At 42.2% G+C, this 21,671-nt stretch overlaps 1 protein-coding gene across 6 annotated transcripts in view; it reads right to left on the bottom strand.

The window, feature by feature from the left end:
• MAGI2 (membrane associated guanylate kinase, WW and PDZ domain containing 2) overlaps window positions 1-21,671 on the bottom strand; it is a 1,098,994-nt gene that overhangs the window by 45,410 nt on the left and 1,031,913 nt on the right. Inside the window, exon 22 of one of the 6 annotated variants that reach the window (XM_033957935.1) lies at window positions 9,502-9,590. The exons of 4 other annotated variants lie outside the window; for them this stretch is intronic. In XM_033957935.1, coding sequence (XP_033813826.1) covers window positions 9,502-9,590 — 89 coding nt within the window. Of the gene's footprint in view, window positions 1-9,501; window positions 9,613-21,671 lie in introns of all 6 variants that reach the window. One more of the 6 variants, XM_033957936.1, reaches the window with a different exon arrangement.

Below are 21,671 nucleotides of genomic sequence, written 5' to 3'. Positions count from 1 at the left end.
ACAGGGGCGTACGGAATAAGGAGTCCGTCTATAACGTCAAGAGAGTTTGAAAGTTAGGATCAAGATTTTATATGTGGTTTGATGAGATACTGGAAGCCAGTGGGCCTTGATCAGAAGGGGTGTTACACGGTCGTATTTCTTTGCATTCGATATAAGTTTTATTGCAGGAGTCTTTGTATAAACCGTTCCAATAGTCAAGCCAGGAGATTACAAGGGAATGTACCAAGAAGTTTAGTGAGGCGGGCTTGAGAGTGAACAGCTAGAGGTACGGGGAAGGGAAGGGGCTCGTAGGGCAGGGGGTGTTGGGGAAGGAACTGGGGGACAGAGACAAAGGGAGGGGGGGGTGGTTCTCACCCTCTCTATGCCACTGCTTTCAAGCTGTATTATTTCTGAAAAAAAATAATGCCAGTTCAAAAGTCTGTTATATGGTAGTCCAGGGTTAGGGAACTCCGGTCCTCGAGAGCCGTATTCCAGTTGGGTTTTCAGGATTTCCCCAATGAATATGCATGAGATCTATTTGCATGCACTGCTTTCAATGCATATTCATTGGGGAAAACCTGAAAACCCGACTGGAATACGGCTCTCGAGGACCAGAGTTCCCTACCCCTGTGTCTGATCTCTTGTCAAATCTGCTACTTGAATCCAAAGCCAAAAGGAGTAGAATCAGCGTGAATTCACTCCTACTCCATTCCACTGGAGGTAGGCAACATGCTTTGGGTCAGGGTGCTTTGGGGGGTTTCAGGAGTGCCTAGGTAGGGGGTGCTCCTGGGGGGGAGGGAAGGTGGCCACTTTACTATAGATCTGGCACCTTTAAGAAGGCTCCTAAGGAGCATTGGGCAACACATTTTTTTTTTTCAAGATGGCATCCAGTTAGGACGTCATCTACATTACCTCTATTTGTTTTTCGGTTTTACCCTCACTAAAGAATATTAATACCCGTTGACAGTGAGTAATGATCAGGCCGAGAACCTTCCTGCTGAAATTCAGGTTCAAGGTGTGAACCCGAAAGTAAAAAAGGGAGATGGTGATCTTGGGTGTATGTTTAGATTAGATCAGTGGTGCATCAGAGTTTGTATGGTTTTGTTCCTCTGAATTTTCCAAACTCTATGGAGTATACCAACCGAGGAGATGCTTAACCGCTTAGTTATAGGCGGTTAAGAAATTTTAGAAATAAATAAATAATGCCAGACTACTCCTGCTTTATATCGGCACTCTGCCTCTGAAGCAATTCCTTGGGGTGAAACACAAGAAGCAACACCCCAAGGCATGGGATCCAATCCTTTCCCTGTAGATCAGAATTTTCAGATCCACGCCCAAAAATCCCAACTAGGTGTTGTGCCTTCAGAGAGTTATGCCTGGCAAAAAAAAAAAACAACACAACAAAAAAACCCAAAAAGAAAAAAACACTGCGCTTCTAGCAGGCATGATTCAGTGAGCAGATTTTCATTGCAATAATACAAAACATCAAACACAAAAATATGGCAATCGGCCAGCATGCCTTTGTATGGCTGCCCTCTCCTCTGCTGCTATCTAAAACAAACACTTAGTGGGCAGTTCTGTCTCTATTCCTTCTCAAACATGCAGTGCAAAAGCAAGGCAATAGACCCTCCTTCAAACAGGCTTATCACAAATCCATATTCTCTGCACTGGGCAACTCTACAAATTCAGTTTCCGTTTCACAAGAGCTTAGTTCTTCTATCATTTCAGCTTCATTCCCATCAAGGTATTAAATGCAATGGGAAGCTTAGTAAATCTTTTACTTTTAAATTGGTGAGAATTTGGAATGGACTTCCAGATTCTCTAAGACGGGTAGATCAATTATTTCAATTTCAAAAAAGTTTAAAAACCTGGTTGTTTTCACAATAGTTAATTCGATTTTAGCTGTCGTATAGTAATTTTAAGCAATTCAACATACGGTACTTTTTTCTAACTTTTTCCATCCATCTAATCTAACCAATTTCTGTTTTTATCCCATAGTTTTTTAATGAAATGTAAACCGAGTCGAACTCCTTAGGGAGTAGATTCGGTATATAAAATGAAGATTAGATTAGATTAGATCAATTTTTTTAAAGACCTCTGAAGCCTCATCATTGAGCGCTCCTATCTGTTCAGCCTGAAAGTATGGTGCCTGTTGCCTTCTTGCCCTTAGCTGGTGAGATCAGCCTCCTTCAGAGACTTGGGAAGCTCTGAAAATTTGTAGGTACCTCTCCAGGCTGAGAGATACACCCTTTTCTTCGGGAACTCTGTTCTTCGGATTAGCCCAAGCGACAGCTGTGTTACTGGGCTTTGGAGCATTCCAAACGGGTTAGAACCAGTCCTAATTGGGATGGTAGCAGGAACTGCCCCAGTCTTGGAATTTAATTTGGCCCGATAGTAGGCTGCTGGGATTTGTAGTCTTTTCTGCTTCCCTGCCTCTATATTACTAGGAAAAGATAAACAGGTCTTTGTAGTGGCAACTTTTGCTTGGGAGTTACTGTTTAAAGGACGTTTTCTCCCCTGTAGGGCTCTAGGGATGGTTTTAGGGTTAGATGCTGCAGAAACCTGTGTTTCTCCCCTGCTTTTAACCCCCCGTTTCTAGGCCCTGCAGGGTTTCTTTTGAGTGACAATATGTACATGCATTCTTTGTGTGTGACCATTTGTGCCTGATCCAAAAGTCTGCAGCTTCATCTAGCCACAACTTCTGCCATTTTGGCACTACTATTTTATAAAATAGGCTTGAATTAAGTACTTACTGAGCCTTCAGCCATAGGTAATCCTGGTCCATGCATGTGGCTTTTTGTTGTTTTTTTTTAATCCTGCTCCAGTCCAGGGATAAGGTGCCTGCTGCTACTAAGATACACCACTCCACCACTATCTGAAAACTTTTAGGGTGAAGAATTACATGGGCTGTCATCATCAGCCATCCTATATAATAAAACCGTAGCCGCGCATGCGCACTCCTACCTGCGTGTTCCACTTTCCCTGTTCCCTGAGATGTAGGTCCGTGGTGGCAGGAGTGCGCATGCACGGGTCCCCAGCCTTACAGCACCTAATTACACTCGCCAGCAGGACTGGACTCCCTGCTCTGGTAAAAGTAAGTTCTTCACCTTGCCGCCCCCCCTTCCCTTCCCGCGGTCCCGAATCCAAACCTGCCGACTTCAGCAGCGTCTGCATCACTCTACACACGCTGCTTTGGGGTCGTAGAAGGCCCCAAAGCAGCATGTGTACAGTGCTGCAGACGCTGCTGGAGTCAGCAGGTTTGGAGTCGGGACCGCGGAAAGTGAAGGGGGGGGGGCGGCGGAGAGACGACCACACTTCTAGTGCCTGTGAATGTAACGGGCTAAAATACTAGTAAATATATATTTCATTCTCAACACTAAATATTTGAATAAATATTAATGCCTTGTAGTAATAAGATTTTAAATAGATTTTTAAACAAAGCCACTTATCTTAGCAGCTATTGTTGGCCCGGGAGGAATAGAGCCAACATGTTTCACACATCGTGCTTTGTCAAGGGTCCCCCACGGCCGGTATTGTCATCCGACTCACAGACAACTTTTGCAAGCAAAATTTAAAAATCTATTAAAAATCTTATTACTACAAGGCGTTAATATTTATTGAAGCATTTATTGTGAGAATGAAATATATATTTATGGCTGATGATGACAGCCCATGTAATTCTTCACCCTAAAAGTTTTCAAATAGTGCTGGAGTGGTGGGGCTGAGGCCGTAAAAACTATTACCCGGAATATATGAAATTTAGTTACTTATTGGAGAAGGTTCCGGTGTACACATTAATTTAAATTATTCATCAGCTGGTGGCTACTAAGATACAGGCATAAGCAGCCATTTTTGGAAATATAACACATGTGTACTTCCCCTTTCTGTGTAGCATTGCTACTGTTTGCACAGATGCTGGTTGTTATCGACATATGCAGGCCGTTCAAAAATTGCCCTCCAGATGCCAATCAATGCCTCTGATTAGCTCGATATCCTCTTTCTCCAGCGCAGGAGGAGTGCCAGCGTCTTCACTCACTCACAAAGCGAAAACAGCAAAATACAGGCTAAGTCATGAAAGGAATAGATTTAAACCAGTGGTTCTTAACCTGGGTTCGACCGAACCCCAGGGGTTCGGTGAGTCAGTCTCGCGGGTTCGGCGGAGGTCAAAATACACCTCCGACTCATATAGCGCTTCGGTCACGTTCAATCATCTATCAGTTATTCAGTGATTTTTGATCAAGACTGATCGTGTACTCGGTTTCTTGATCTATCAATCTGTAACTAACGCCTTATATACATCAATCAATTCCTGATCAAAATTTGTGATTTAACTGACAGATGATTGAACGTGACCGAAGCGCTTATGATTCGTGATGATACGCTCCGCTTGTCCATAATTGGCTGCAGATGATCACGCAACATCGCTTGGCCTATCTGTGCTGCAGGGGATTTGATGCGCACAGTAGTCGAATTGTAACTGTTGTGATGGTACGTCGTGTGATACCTATCTTAATATTTTAATCCCTTACTAACTATGTCGAGCAAAATACGAAAGTGGTCGGACGAATATGTACAATATGGATTCACATGTATAACGGAACGTGATGGGAGTCAGCGTCCTAATTGCATGATTTGCAATGCCAAGTTGAGTAATTCTAGTCTAGCTCCGGCAAAACTAAGGGAATAAAGAAGGGTTCGGTGAACACGCATATGAAACTGGTGGGGTTCAGTACCTCCAACAAGGTTAAGAGCCACTGATTTAAACTGTTGCAATAAGAATTCTTTCGGTAGAAGTCAGTTGATCTGCTTAGAGTTCTGAATTTCAGAAAGAGACTCAGTTGAGGTCATTTGCCGCCCCTCCCCCCCCCACACACACATTGATGTAAGCATCACCTTCATATCACTTTTATAATCTCAGAAAGATAAGTCTTTCAATAGTACCTAAAGTTACTACAGCACAAACTGTTCTGTCTATTCGGAGCATGCGCTAACTTGGCATAAGCAAAAAAGTACGAAACCTGGGGAGATTTAATATAAAGCGAGATAGAGTTTTAAATGGGAAATGCACTTCATTCCCCCTCTGATAATTGTGTTGACTGGCTAATGAATTCAGCTTGAAAAATATAATCTATTCAACCTTGTCCCTGGCAATATGAATACTCACAAATCATGCCACTTAATTTCAGCTTTTTTTTTTTTTTTTTTATCAATGCGGGATTTGATGCAATGCAAACACTGCATGATCAAGGGTTTCTTAGGCATCACAAGTTTGTATTTTAATACCTAGAGAACTTCAAAGTCAAACATATTAAATGCATAAAGAAGTCTATGTACTAAACCATGTTTGCTAAAAATAGCAAGTGTGGAGTAGACAGTGGACGAGGACTGTATTCTGCATTAAGCACCTCATGCAGAATTTTATTTTAAGGTAACCTGCATGGTGGGAAATGCAGGTGATCCCTAAGCATGCAAACTGCAAAGTGGGCACATGGAGGGCAAGTCTAAACTTTGTTACCAAAAAAAACCAACCTATAAAAGCGTACCAAAAAAATTACATTAGTGATTTCTATTCCACCATTGCCTTGCGGTTCAAGGCGAATTACATTCAAACTAAAAACAAGAATTACAAAAATTAAAAGGAATAGAATAAGCGATGACATAGAATTTTTTAAGGTAATAAACATTGGGTAAAGAGTTACCAAAGGGAAGTGGAGGTCTTTAGACGATAAGAATAGGGTGAAATTATGGGTTTTAGATAACGTTTGATAGATAAAAGAGTATTAGAGAGATCTAAGGGTGAATAGAGTGTTGGATATTGGGTTGGGATTGGTTGTGCTGGATAGGTTTTATGTGTTTTTTGAAGAGTATGGTTTTAATATCTCTCCTGAAGGCTTTGTAGTCTGAAGTCGAAGATAACAGAGTAGTGATTTGTCTGTCCAGTTTAGCTGCTTTGGAGGCTATTAGGTTGTCATAAAGTTTTTTTCGTTTGACATCTTTGGATGATGGGTGAGAGAAAAGTGAGTGGGATCTTCTGTGTCTGGTTGAGGAGGATTGATTTAGTCGGTTATTCCAGTAGGTTGGGCTTTCTCCGTTGAGAGCCTTGTAAAGTAAGCAGTAGAATTTGAAGCACTCTTGCTTCTATTGGAAGCCAGTGCGAGTCATGGTATGCCTCTGTGATATGATCATATTTTTTTAGGAAATATACAAGTCTCAGGGCTGTATTCTGTATTGTCTGCAATACTATAAAAGCTCATTTTCTGCATAACTCGGTCATAGGTTGACCAATGTCAATACAATATAGGATGCATCATCCTGAATAAATGTGCAATAAGCCTACAATCATACCAGCCCCTCACCTAAATGAAGTCACCATCACCTAGTGATTATCATCATAGTAGATGCAGATGCCATGTTACTTTTTTTCAGTCAAGAGGATCTGATCCTTATTGAAAATTTGTTATGGTTATTGGTTATGGCTCTCATAGACTGGTGCAAGAGTTTCCAGAAAAAAGGTGGAAGAGGGTAAGCATAGAATATATTTTGAAGGCATTGTGAGAAACGGGCTCAACTCATTGGGCCCTGCCGTTTCTTGTCAATCAGTTCGCAGTGAAGAAAACATCGCGACAGTCGAAGAACCAGGTAGTGACGTGACATCGTTTAGATGAGGTGGTTGGCGTGAGAGTAGGCTTACTGCAAATTTATTCACGATATGTCCCAAATTTCTTGAAATTGGTCAAGTTTTGACAGAGTTATGCAGAAAACAAGCTTTGTGTAGTTTTTAAAAAAAATTTTAAATGTATAAAGAGAGACCAATATTTAGGCACCTAGGAGACATTCTATTTGGAACCTATTCTGGAAAGGAAAATAAGCAACTCCCTTTATTAAATACTTTTTAGAACATTCAGGCTAGAGCTGAGAATTTATGAGTCGCCAAAGCACATGGTTTGGAACTGCACACATGCATCCGACCGACTGCTGTTTGCTTTATAAATCATGCCACAAAAAAAGGGCATTTGTGAAAATTCTCTAAAACCCAGGACTTCCCAAAGTCGTGCTCCCCAATGGGATCACAATACTCACATTTGGGGATGGAATCTGGGTGGCTGTCCATAGAAATGTCATCAGCCTGCGCCTATGGGGGGTTTAGTTTCCTGTGGCCACAGAAAGTTTGGTAAGTGCTGCTTGAACCGGTGTGACATGCTCGTCACAGTATCTCATTACAGCGCGCCAAAATGCTCTGATTTTTGGTCTAAACATAACCTACACTGGATATCAACCTGGACTTTTAGGAGTATGAAATCATATTTCCAGCCCGAAATGTGCAATGCGAAGTCCATCAATAAGTCCATTTGTTTCACAAATATAAGAACAATGTTTTCATGAAGAAAAATCCCCGGTGCCCTAAAAATACAAATTGCACAAATATGACAATGAGATGGATTCTATAAATTGCGCTATAAAATGAGCGCCTGGGATAGGTACGTGAGATCTCTCAGAGACAGAAAGAGATAATGGTTACTGCAGATGGGCAGCATTTTGGCCTTTATCTGCCATCATGTTACAATGTTTCTATAACCATAAAGTTCTATGACATCACAATGCAAGTGTAAAGAGCCTTAGCCTATAGGAAGAGGAAATGCAAATGTTAAGAGCCTTAGCCATTAGGGAGAGGAGGAGATAGTGGATGTTGCAGATGGGCAGACTGGATGGGACGTTTGGCCTTTATCTGCCATCATGTTACAATGTTTCTATAACCATAAAGTTCTATGACATCACAATGTAGGTGTACAGAGCCTTAGCCTATAGGAAGAGGAGATGCAAATGTTAAGAGCCTTAGCCAATAGGGAGATAATGGTTACTGCAGATGGGCAGACTAGATGGGCAATTTGGCCTTTATCTGCCATCATGTCACAATGTTTCTATATTACATAGCAAAAAAACCCCACTCTTTAGAACTAGACACTGTATGGCTGTTGATTTGAAGCTGTCATTCATAATGCGGTGGTATACCTCAGATCATGGAGCAATCTCCCCAGTTCAGGGTTTTTTTCATGTGCAATGCTTTTCACGCTCCTGTTGCCAACCATCTCCCTATTCTCACTGGTTCAAAAAATTTTTTTCTTTTTATTTATTATGATAAACTACTTAAAGCTCCATACTTAAAAAGGCAACAAATGCCAATATAGATATCAAAAAGTGCTACAGAAATCACAGCACTCTCTATATTTTATTCTCTTACTTAATGCCAAACATGCTCTTTCTAAAGGGAAATCGGCAGACTAGTGCAAAGCAAATCTTGCTTTTTTTTTTTTTTTTCTTCAAAAACTCTCTCTCTCTAAAACATTTGTTCAAAAAAATCGTTGTTCCAAGAAATATAAATTTGAAAAGCGGGACTTATCTTGCAAACTCTGTAAATGGGGGTAAATTCAGCCAGACCGCCAGTTCAGCCTGCAGCCGTTGCTAAAGTGCTTGTACGTTTGGTACTTTAAATCAAGTCCGACAACGGCCTGCGTTTCGCGGGATCAACTAATTACCCGCTGCGTCAGGGCTTTAATATTGCCTGCTATCTACAGAGTTGGCAGCAGTCACTGCTCTCCCCACACATTCAGCAGCGCTTGCAATCTAGATAGCGGCACTAGGTAGTGTTTTCAAATGCCATTTACAAATAAAATGCTGACCGCAGTATTTGAATATTTGAATACTGAATCGAATAGTAATAAGAAGTGCATCAATTTATTGCCCTGCTTTACTGAGTGGGCTATCTGATTGTTAGGCAATGAAGACCCCACAGATGGACACCCTTGGTTAGAGATGAATTATTCTTGTGATCCCTCCGACCATCGCTAGTGAAGAGTCAAGGCCCATAGGCCCATATTCTATAATCTATTCTATAAATAGATTAGACACCAACAGGGGCCTAACTATAGCAGCAAAGCCATTTAAAAGCAACCTTAACAGTACCGTAATACTTGCTTACATCATACTTTGTTTACACACGCATGACTAGTGGTGTCACGTCTATGTTAACAATTGTTCACACCTTGTTTACTTGTTAAAACTTAATAAAATATTTTGAACTAAAAAAATATAAAAAAATGTAAGCGCCTACATCGTGTTTACGGTGATGCCTAAGGTCACAGTAGGTGTGGCTAATGCCGGAAACGACCTTAGGTGTCCTTAGGCGCCACCAGACGCATTTCACATCAAACATAGGCGTCAGAAATGTAGGCCTCGAAAACTCTGGCCCACGTTTCTGGCACCTATGTTCAAGGTGGCCATGATTCCGCCAACGGCGCTGTTGCGCGATTGACACGCCAATACCGGCGCCGTTTGTAGAATCCGGCCCATAATTTCTAATTATAAAATCTCAAAAAAAAAAAAATTAAGCATTCTCTAAAGTAGAAGTTATGGCTGACTAGACCAGCTAGCATGCAAGAAATATATTTGAAGGAATCTGTTCTAACTGGATCGTGAAATAAAAGCATATTAGAGAAAAGTAATATGCATGCAGAATTTACAAACCGTGTCTTTAGGGTGGCCCAATAAGTAGAAATAGGGGGACCCATGCTTGTCACTTTTCATGCACATGGAGAGGCCGGAAGGTACCATTCCTAAAGGAAGGGGAGGAACAGCCTAGGACCAATCATTAGAATTAACAGAACCAGTGACACAGAGATAATTATAGAGATATTATTAAAGCATAGAATTCTTAGTAAGTTTAGCAGAGCTGAAACGAGAGAGTATAGGAAATAGATGAACAGTCTTCATGTAGAGACATGCAATAAGTTCAAATATTAGTGGGACACTATTTCTTAAGAACAGATTCTTTTGCAATATAGACAACCTCTTGAAATGCTTTTCCATCAGGTTAACACTAGGGACAGTGGCGTAGAAAGGGTGTGGGAGCGAGGTGTGGATCACTCTGGGCGCTGTCTTGTTGAGGGCGCAGGCACGTGCGCTGCATCCTTTCCCCTGTTGCTCTGGTGCGAGTAGCAACCCCCAACCTGCCGATGCTCCAGTGTTGGCTCTTCCTCTGACATCACTTCCTGGACCCGCACCTAGGAAGTAATGCCAGAGGAAGAGCCAACGCTGGCGCCAGGAACCAGGAACATTACAGAGATATGGGGGAAGGGAAGCAGCGCACGTGGGGAAGGAGCATGTGGAGGTGGGGGAGCTGAGAAGAGAGCGAGAGAGGGGTACCTCTCACCCTTGCTACACCACTGACTAGGGATGTGCACGGAGCAAAAAATATTCAGTTCATTTTCGCTTTTTCCTATTTTTGGGTTCATTATACACAATGGTTATAATAAAAATAATTTAGCACAGTAAAACTTTTTTTATATACAGTGATTTTGGTAAATTAACATGTGTTAATTCATAGTTATGCATGTTAAATTGATTTATTTTGCACTCAGGATGTAATTCTATAAGTGGGCACCTTCATATAGATGCCTTGAGACTGTGTGGTAGATGCCTATTCTATAACAAATGATCCTAGGTTCTGTTGGAGCAAGGAAGGGTTACCTTGGTCCTCGAGGGCCACAACCGAGTCAGGTTTTCAGGATTTCCCCAATGAATACAACAGAAATAGGAGACTCAACCTTCTCAGAGTGGAGACACACAAAGGCAACAGCGAAGGTGACCAAAAAGATGCTGATCAACTTTATTCTTCACACAAAGACTTGACACGTATGTGTTTCGGCCTAAATGTCCTGTATCAGGAGTCTTAGATGCAAATGTAATGCCTAATAGTTCAACCTCTATTATCTTAACCTTGGCGTTAAAAACACTCAAGATAGTTCTTCTATCGTAGATATCAAATTGAAAAAACACACGTAAACACTACTTCGCAAATATATTACCGCTTTCATTTCACAGCGGTCACATATTGGCGAGGTAGTATCCATGACAGAGTGTTTTTAACTGGGTTAAGACAATAGAGGTTGAACCATTAGGCATTACAATTGCATCTAAGACTCCTGATGCAGGCCTTTTAGGCCGAAATACGTATTTGTCGAGTCTTTGTGTGAAGAATAAAGTTGATCAGCACCTTTTGGTCGCCTCTGTTGGTTGTCTTTGTGTATTTCCCCAGTGAATAAGCATACAAGCAAATCGATATCTTGCATATTCATTGGGGAAATTCTGAAAACCCTGACCGAATTGTGGCCCTTGAGGATTGAGATCGCCCGCCCCTGTGTTCAAGAATGTTGGCGTGACTAACAATAGGGGGTGCCCAGAGTTACACTAGCAACTAACAATAGGGGGTGCCCAGAGTTACACTAGCCATGGAGCTGGCTTAAGCACGGGTGCCTTAATGCAGCAGGGACATGCGTATCTTACAGTATTCTGTATGTTATGTGTACGTGGAAACCCTGCCCCTATTCCTCCCATGCGCTGCCCCTATCTATTTCCTCCTTGCAAATGTGTGATAGGTAAGTTAAAGAATGGAGTCAGGAGGCAAAAGATGTCGATCACTCAGCGATCGGTTGATCCAAAATGTACTTTATTAAGGGAAAGCACGGTGACAACAAACGGACTCAACACTGGCAAGGTTCCGGCAATCCTGCCTTTGTCAAGAGTCTGTGGTGGCTATTCAATATTCGTGTAATGCTCGTATAATAATAATAATAATAACTTTATTTTTCTATACCGCCACAATCTTGCGACTTCTAGGCGGTTTACAATCAAGAGAGCTGGACATTCAGCGCGTTACAATGTGCAGATAGTCAGAGGAAATACAGAGTACAGAAACATTAGGAAGCAAAATTATAGATATACAATTTGCTGAGTGAGAGTATAAGGTATACAGATTGGAAGAAATTTCCAAGTGAGCCTGTTAGTAGAAGGCCGTGCAATTCAAAAAGTAAAGCGAAAATTACAATAATAACAATTTATATATATATATCACAGAACCAAGAGTTCTGTGTGCAATTCTGAAAGTACAGCGAAAATTACGATATGATAATAATGACAATTTATGTATATCACAATTTATATATATCACAGAACCAGGAGTTCTATGCGGGCTTAACCCTTTCAGGACCAAGGGACATATTTGTCCCATAATTTTAAAATCCTATAAATTTTGATTGGGATAGTATACAGTTCTAAATTTGATATGTACGGATTCCATATGATACTGCCTTTATGTAAACAAACTGGTTCCGACATTCATTCATTAGCGTCGTTGCCAGATTGACGAGAAGATTCACTTGCCACACTGTCCATAAGCCAGAAGTTTGATTTAAAAAAAAAAAAATAATGATATTTCACAAAAAAAATCAATTTTTTGGCATCTGCAAGCCCTTTTTACCATAAAAATGTCGTCAAAACCACAAAAATTGGCCTACGATCCTTATGGTCCTGAAAGGGTTAAGAGGGGAGAGAGGAAAAGGGTAAGAGGTCGGGAGGACCGTTATTGAGGAGAGAGGGAAGAGCAGGTCAGTTGTTTAGGTATTTCAGGAACAGGTGTGTTTTTAGGCGCTTTCTAAATTCCTCGTAGGTAGTGGGTGAAAGCAGTTGATCTAGGTCTTTACCCCATAAGGCTGCTTGGTGTGAGAGAAGGTGATCATGGTGTTTTTTCGGTGTCAGGTCAAAAGCGCGCCGGGACAAAGGCGCGCGCAGACAATTGAGCGCAGCGCAGAGGTGCGCGCCGCAGAAAATTACTGTTTTTAGGGCTCTGACGGGGGAGGTGTGGGGGGGAACCCCCCCACTTTACTTAATAGAGATCGCGCCACGTTGTGGGGGTTTGTAACCCCCCACATTTTACTGAAAACTTCACTTTTTCCCTGTTTTTAGGGAAAAAGTTAAGTTTACAGTAAAATGTGGAGGGTTACAACCCCCCAAGCCCCCCATAACGCCGGCACCATCTCTATTAAGTAAACTGGGGGGGGCTCCCCAACAAAACCCCCCGTCGGAGCCCCTAAAAACTGTAATTTTCTTCGGCGCGCGCCTCCATCTTGTGCTCAGTTGTCGGCACGCGCCTTTGTCTTTCGCGGGGGTTGTCTATGTACCGTTTTTTCAGTTTGCAACCTTTAATTGGAGGGGAAACGAAGTTTGAATGTGTGCTTCTCTTATGTTTGTTGGTGGAAAAGGAGAAAAGGTCCGTTATGTATTTGGGGGCTAGTCCATATAGTACTTTGAAGCAGAGGCAGGCGAATTTAAATTTTATGCGTGCTTCCGTCGGCAGCCAGTGCGATTGTCGGTAATAAGGTGTCACGTGATCGAATTTCTTCAGCCCGAAGATAAGTCTAACCGCAGCATTTTGCATCATTTGAAGACGTCGTATATTCTTTTGGGAGATTGCTAAGTAGGCGATGTTGCAGTAGTCAAGTTGACTTAGGACGAGGGATTGCACTAGGATTCTGAATGCTGACGTATCGAAATAAGGTTTAATGGATCTGAGTTTCCAGAGAGTGAAAAAACCCTTCCTGATTACAGAGTCCACCTGGTCTTTCATGGTTAGGCATTGATCCAGGGTTACCCCTAGTATCTTTAAGGTGAGCTGAATAGGGTAATTGAGTTCGTTGATGCATAATAGTGAGGTTTTGTTGTCAAGCGAGTGAGGAGAGGCAACAAAGAATTTTGTTTTTTTCTGGATTAAGTTTGAGCTTGAAATCTGTCAGAACGTGCTGCGTGGTAGGCGATTCGTGAGTAGCCCACAAGAGAGTTCTCTACGCTCGCAAATCGCCTAACCCCCCCCTTGCTGCGCGTTCCGATACGAGCGCTGCACGAATACTGAACAGCCACCAGAGACTCTCGACCAAGGCAGGATTGCCGAAACACGGCCAGTGTCGAGTCCATTTGTTGCCACCGTGCTGAGTGATTGACATCTTTTGCCTCACGACTCCCTTCTTTGGATTGCCGTTTTCGTCGCCAAGACCCATCCCGGCTCTTCCCCAAGCGCCTGATAGGTACGTCAAGCTGGCATTTTCAGAACTGCACTTAGGCACCCTAAGGGTTACCAGATTTTCCAAATGGAAAATCCAGACCCATGGCCCCGGCTCATTCTGGCCGGCCACGCCACGTAAGATAGATGGTGTAGGGCACCGACCACTGCGTAATTTACTGTTTTACAGAATCAAGCCTTACGGGCTCACATGCCAAGCATGCACTAATCGGTCAGCATGCGGCAATGCAGCTGCACCCACCGTTTATTGCAGAACACGCCCACTCTCTGCCCCCACTGCATAAACATAAATTTTATTTTTTACCATGTGGGTAGTGCACGCACACATCCCAATAATTACACATGCCCCGCGGTAGGACTTTTTTAAATTTTTTTTTACTGTAGCAAGCACGTGTTCAGTGCTTACTGCAGTTTTGTAAAAGGGCCCCTAAATTTTTTAAGAAGCATTAATGAACTGAACACACACTAACAAATGCACATTTCTAATTAACACTGATAGAATAAGCAGGGATTTATTAGTAGCAAGAGGTTCGTGGTGTCAGTTCTGCCATTTGTAGCAGGTGACGGTCATAGCTTTATATAGAGACATAAAGGCTGGCTAATAAATAGTAGGTAGCAGTTTTTTTTATGGGACCAAGTGAATACATTTGTCTGATCAAATCACATTTACCTACAACTTATTTTTCCATGTCTATTTCTACTTACCTGAGTGCAGTTAACAATAACAACCACACCGTTTTAACCGTAATTTTGACACTCACATACTAGATTCTCTCTGGGAGTCCTTGTGCTTCAGAAAACATCTTTATTATTACAAACATATTATCAACCCAGGTTTGATCATTTCAAAACAACTGTCTCCCTTCACATTCATCTCTCTATCTTTACAGTATATTGGAGGAGTAGCCTGATGGTTAATGCAGTGCCCTGGGGAACTGGGTTCAAGTCCCACCGCAGCTTCTTGTGACTCTGGAAAGTCACCTCTCTTCCCCCCCTCCACATCCCCCCCATGCTCAACGCCCTCCCTCTACCTTCCCAACCACTTTAAATCTTCACCAGCGTAAGCAACTTTTCCAGCCTGTTGCTCGCGCCAGATTGGCTCCCCTCCAAAATTACTTCTGAGTCATGGAGCCAGGAAGTGACATCAGAGGGAAAGCCAACGCTGGCACGAGCAGCAGGCCAGAGAAGCTGCTCACACTGACGAAAATTGTAAGAGATGTACATGGGAAGAAGGGAGGGGCGAATGTAGCATGGGGGATGGGGAAGGAGCAGAGGGGAGAAAGAGTTGGGGGAGGGGCGCTGAGAGGAAGGCACGGGGGCACCACCACTCTGGGTGCCTCCTACCCTTGCTACACCACTGAACCACAGAAAGTTCCTGGAGGAAAAGTCCATAGTCTGTTATTGAGGAAGACATGGGGGAAGCCACTGCTTGCCCTGTTATCGGTAGCATGGAATGTTGCTACTCTTTGGGATTCAAGAATCTTGCTACTCTTTGGGGATTCTGCATGGAATGTTGCTACTCTTTGGGGGTTCCGGAATCTTACTTACTCTGAGATAATGGAATGTTGCTACACCTTGGGTTTTGGCTAGGAACTAGTGGCTTGGATTGGCCACTGTGAGAACGGGCCACTGGGCTTGATGGACCATTGGTCTGTCCCAGTAAGGATATTCTTATGTTCTTAAAGGTGGTATACCAAATCCCACCCCTCTTTCCCATATGTATGTGTAGGGTCAATATTTCACACAGCAGTTAAGCATTTTGCATCACGATAAACACGCAACAGTCTTTCTTTCGATATCTCAAAGCCTTATAAATATTGTAGGCAATTTTATAAAGTGATTACTGACATTTATGCACCAATTATGTGAAGTAAATAATTAGAATAAGGGAAAATAGGCATGTGTAAGTGCCAAACTTTGCAGGTAATTTACAAGTGGATGCACACATAGGTGAAGTCTGGCTGGGACTCATATTTATATGTGCAATTTATGGAACACAATAAGATAAGAGCATATTGTATCTCCGTCATCTAGTTTCAGGCACATCCTCCGGCTCTATGGCTGGTGTAGGTGCTCAAGCCTAAATTATACCTGCAAATTTAATGCTATGCTAATTTTCTATAAAGAAAAGTAGGCAACTGCTTTCTTTTACAGAGTGTGCTCCGACCAGGTCTTGCAAGCAGACTTTGGTTACTCTGTAGTTGTTGATCTCTATGCAGGTTACACATCGATCATTTGACTGCACTATGAACACGCCTGACTCTGCTTCCAGCTGTGTACTTTACGGTTATGGGCTGGGCTGGCTCTGCTAACTGAGTCAGGAAACCTGGACATCCTTTGGTATAAGGTTTCCAGAAGTTGCTGGAGGCGTTAGGGGTCCGGCTGTGTTGCTGAAGACGGGGGCAATGAGGTGAAAGCCTCATAGTGGCAATATGAGGGAGCATCTGTGGCAATGGTGACAGAGCACTGAAACACACATAATTCTCTAATATTTACTTTGCCAAATTTTTTCCAATTTTATTCTTAAGATATACAAAAAAAAATATCCAACTTTAGTCTAGATCAGGAGATCTCAACCCACACCAAAGTCAATCAAGTTTTCAGAATACCCACAATGAATATGCAAGGGAGAGGTCTGCATGAACTTCCTCCACTGTATGCAAATATCTCTCATATATATTCATTGTGGACATCCTGATTGGTTGGTTGTGTTCTGAGAACCCCCGCTCTAACTCAAAAGTGTATCTAAGGCTGCTTGGATGATTTTGAGGAGGGTCTATAGACTGAACTGTGGTTCAAGCTTCTAGGACAGGGGTGCCAAAGTCCCTCCTCGAGGGCTGCAATCCAGTCGGGTTTTCAGGATTTTCCCAATGAATATGCATGAGATCTATTTGCGTGCACTGCTTTCATTGTATGCTAATAGATCTCATGCATATTCATTGGGGAAATCCTGAAAACCCAACTGGATTGCGGCCCTCGAGGAGGGACTTTGACACCTCTGTTCTAGGACATCATTTCAAGATAAATTCTGCTATTATCTGTTTCAACTCAGAAAGTCACTTTCCTGTCCAGTATGAATGCCAGTTGTCTCATGGCTGCACTGGGGAGGGCCCTGAAAACCCTTCTTTCAATTGATGGAGAGGTGATGGGTAAGGACTGAGGTGGGGATTGAAATATAGGAAGGGTTTATAGGAGGGAGCAAAGACTCATAACAGTGTTTTGTGCAGTGTTTCCATGGCTCCTTTTAATTCGGGGGCCACAGTCAAAAATGTTGCCTATATCTCTTGTGGAGCAGTTAATTTCCTGCCTCTAAGTGGCTCAAAATAACCTGCTTAGATATTATCAGCGTTAATTTGCAAGCAAATTTGCGTTCTCTTTATTAGCTAGTGATAATGTTTACCTGTATGCATACGAGTGACCTTCAAAAAGTTTACGCACTTTCATTTTTTAAAAAACGCTATTAAATACCTCTAAAGCAAATTACACCACTTTTCAACATATTCAAGTTTCAAGTTTATTATAAAATTTGATTAATCGCTTATTCCAAATTCTAAGCGATGAACAAATCGATAAAATTACAAAATTAGGGGAGACAAACATAACTAACAACAACAAAAAAAAAATACAGTACTCCCCCACAAATTCACGATTCGGAGTTCACGGCTTCAGTCATTCGCGGGGTTTTTTTTTCTTAGTCCTCCTGCTGCTTTCACCATCAATTATTATTAGTGTGGCCGCTACACGGGAGATTGGGGGGGGAGAGAGGAGATCGGTGGGAGTTGCAGCGGTAGAGTGTGCACACGCGATGGAGCCTTCTAGCCAACATCACCGTGTCAATGAGAAGCCAAAAATGAAGCTGGGAGGTGCGCCCTAAATGAAATCAGGCATTTTTGGCGGATTTTCACAATTTGCGGGGACTCCTGGAGCGTAACCCCTGCGAATTTCGAGGGAGTACTGTACATTTTACCTAGCGTCCTACTAACACGCCCTCTTACCACTTCTCCCGCCCCCAGCCATTTCTCCCTTCAAATATGAGATTGCTGAAACTTTTTGAAGGCCCCCCACGTACAGCCTGGGTTATTGCGACAGCCTGTGTTAGCATTGGTGTGGGAGACAGTTTTGAAGAGCTCATTTCTTTAAAAAAAAAACAAAAATACTTTCAGTCTTAATTAGAGAATGCACAATTCTATGATTGTTTTTCATGTTCTACGGTGATTGACGTTACTGAGAACGCATTTGACATTGACTGGAATGTGTTTTCATAAAAAGCTGGGGCTTTTTTTGTAAGAAATACATAGGCGTTTTCATTTCATTCTTGGCATCAAGCTGCTGAGGGACAGAATAAAAAAAATAAAAAATCACTTCATGGGTGGGAGAGGCAATGATTTAACCTTAAGGTCTGTTAAGAGCAGGCTGAATGAATAGAGTTGTATTCCCACCATTGCTTTCTGCTCTACCATGCTTTAGCATTTGGATTCCATAATAAAAACCTCTCAGATGTCTTTTATGAGCATTAATGAAGGACACAGGAGAGAAAATGCTTTCTGGCTTTCAGGGGCTGCTTGACAGGCTTTGTCAGTTCTGTTTGCTGCTTTCTTTATGTTTCTCCTTTATTTTTGTATTTTCTTCAGAAACGAGTTCCCTAAATGTTATCTATCGAATGCTTAATGAGAAACTTCATGTTTCCTGAAAATTAAACTGCTCCAGTTATTCTTTTGCTGCAAATATGTAGCAACAACGTAAGTGTAGGTAAATTTAAACATTCTTTACAGGTGATATTGCGGTGCTTACCCCTTTTTCCTCCTGTTTTTTTTAGTTTGTCTGTAGTATAAGTCCTTTTTAGCACTAATTCTCCTCACTGATGATATGTAAACTCGTGTTTTAATCCCGGTTTATAATTGTTGTATTTACTTTTCTTACAATTGTATACCGCTTAGAAATTTGATTAAAACCACTTGGAGCCCCGAAGTACGGGGACTCTGGTGGCTCTGGGCTGTCTCTCTGAGGGTGGGGGTGGAGGGGGCTTATGATTCTGTTTTGTTCTCTTGAAAATGTTCAACTCAGTGTTTGTGCTTGGCAAGACATTGTTGTTTTGCGGTTGCTTTTCTGGAGATGGGGTTCCATGTGTTTTTCTTGTTCACTATCTGTGTTTAAATAAAGAATTACAAAAAAAAAAAAAAAAGAAACTTTGATTAAGCGGTATAAGAAATTTTAAATAAACTTGAAACTTGATGATAGGAGGCTTTTAATGTTAAAGCTCTGAACCACTCTGTCTCCAGCTGACTACTGATAAGTCAAAGAGTGCATCAAAAGCCTAGACTTTAACTGGAGGACTAAGTGATTTTATGAGAAGGAATGCCCCCCCCCCTCCAAGTTCTTAGCCGTTGCTACTACTCCTCTCTATGCACTGGCTTGACTGACTATTTGGGCAACCAGGCAATGTCTGGTGTCTCTCCCTCTACTCCCCTTCCCCCACCTGCAAAGTTTGGCATCTCTACTTCTCTCTCACTCCCCCATCTCCTGTCTACTTTACAATTACAGTAGTCTCTCTCAGTCTTTAGAAGTTGTTGACAACAGCAACAGTTGACATATACTGCCTGCCACCTGACTTGGAGCCTTTCCTCTGGCCTGTTGGGCAGGAGCACTTCCGCAAACGCACATGACGTCAACGCATCCGCGCATGTGCTCTTTTCTGATGGGGGAGGGGCTAGGGTGGGATTGGGGGCAGGACTGGGACGTAATGGGGCAGGGATGGGTGGAACTGGGCAGGCCTGGGGGCTGGTCTAGGGGTCCAGATTTTCCAAATGGAAAAGCTGATAACCCTACTATGGATGGGTGTGTGTATGTGAGGGGGGGGGGCAGCACTATATTTTCTTGGGGGTAGGGGAAGGGAGGGGGATCAGGATAAGGCTCTTTCTGTGGACTATTCTGAGCATGTGTCTGTCGCTTTCACCGATGACTGATCGCATTGAATTTCTGCAGACCTCGGTGGAGCTCATTTGCATGCAAAATTTTTTGCAGCCTCACTCGTCTTTTTGAAACCAGAAAATTCACCGTCGCTACAATGACCCAGAGGATTTTAATGGTAAGTTTAGAACATCGGGGACAGAGAGAGAGTGCACAGAATTTAAGAATGTTAGGGATAAACACAGACAAACACAAGTAGAATGTAGAACAGGAAGGGGAAGTGGTTAAGCTATATTTGGTTCTAGACTTTATATGTTGCCATACTGTCTGTTTCCATGCATTTCTAAGAACAATGCATTGTACCAATCTGAGGTTTTACATCTCTGTTTGTTTCACGGTCAAGAACATATGACATCTCCAGCGTGTACAAAATGCGACGATCAGGCTTCTAAAAAACCATCTGTGCCTACGACCCTGTCTCCCACACTCTAGCGTTAGTTCACTAGCTGCCTGTAGCCAAACGTTGCGTCTTCAAGGGCCCGAATCCTTGCACGACGTGGCACCGTACTACAAGATGGCTAAGCTTGCTCCATTCATGCCGAATAGGTCCCTCCGCTCCCAAGATTAAACACGCCTCAAAACGCCCCCCCCTGGTTGTGCCCTTTAACTGCAAACAATGTTCGTACTCACACTTCATACCGAGCCACTAGAATCAACTCCTCCTGAGATCCGATCCCTTGAAGGACTCCTTAAATTTGGGAAAGCAAAAAGCATACCTCTTCACCTAACTCATGACCGATGGATTACAAAGAAATGTATGTTGGTACCAGATCCCAGTATGTGTCATATTAGGAAAACTGTATACGTACAACAGATTACAAATAATTGGAAAAATTGGGATAGGCTGAATTATAGCTTTTGGTGGAACTCTGTGTCACATTTTCAAAATGGAAAGGATAATTGCCATGCAGCAAGGAAGTTTTAAGAAATTTCAGGTTATTTGGGAGCCATTAACAAGATACTGTAAAGATTGAAAGTATTGCATAGAATAAACATTAATTCCCTTTTGTTCATATACGTCTAGGGTGGGATGGGAGGGGGGGAATATTTTATGATTTTTCCTGCTTATGATTAATTGTTGGATATAAAGGAGGGGAGATATTTGATGAGAGCTATAATTTGATGATATAATAAGTAATGTTAAAGTATAAAATGATTGTATTTTGTGTTATACTTATTGTGAGTTTAAAAAATGAATAAAGATTTAAAAAAAAAAAAAAATAGGAAAACTGTATTGAAAAATCCTGCACTGTAACTATGGCAAATTTAACCTGTAGACTGTCTAAGTGTGTCAAATTAGGATCAAACTTGCATTGTAAGGATAATTATAACAAATTGTAACCTGTATATTAATATTAGACCCCTAGTATGTGTCAAGTTAGGATGAAAACTTGTACTGAAAACTTGTACTGTAATGATGGCAAATCCAGTGCAAATCGTAACCTGTTAACTGTATGTTATGGGGCTCATAATCGAAAGAGAAAAACGTCCAAAATCCGGCCTAAGTTGGCACTTGGACAAACATTTCTCAAAAATTTCCAAGCGCCGAAAATAAAAATGGGTTTTGGATGTATTTCTAAACGACCTAGGCCTTCATAGTGCCGCTCAACGTTCAAAGCTAAACGGGGCGTTTCGGGAGGCGTGTCGAGGGCGGAAGTTGGGCGGGACATGGGCTGGCTTAGACTTAGTCCTACAGCATGTATAATCGAAAGTTATACAGCCCAGGATTGACGGAACAAAAACCCACCTAAACTCCCCAGATAAGCACTGCAAACACATAACTCAGACCCCCACACACTACTCCAGTGATCACCAA

This window comes from Geotrypetes seraphini, chromosome 9, assembly GCF_902459505.1.
Source record: "Geotrypetes seraphini chromosome 9, aGeoSer1.1, whole genome shotgun sequence".
In the NCBI taxonomy this organism is placed as follows: Eukaryota; Metazoa; Chordata; class Amphibia; order Gymnophiona; family Dermophiidae; genus Geotrypetes; species Geotrypetes seraphini.
The sequence above is the reverse complement of the archived record's forward strand: the minus strand, read 5'-3'. Positions and strand labels throughout refer to the sequence as shown.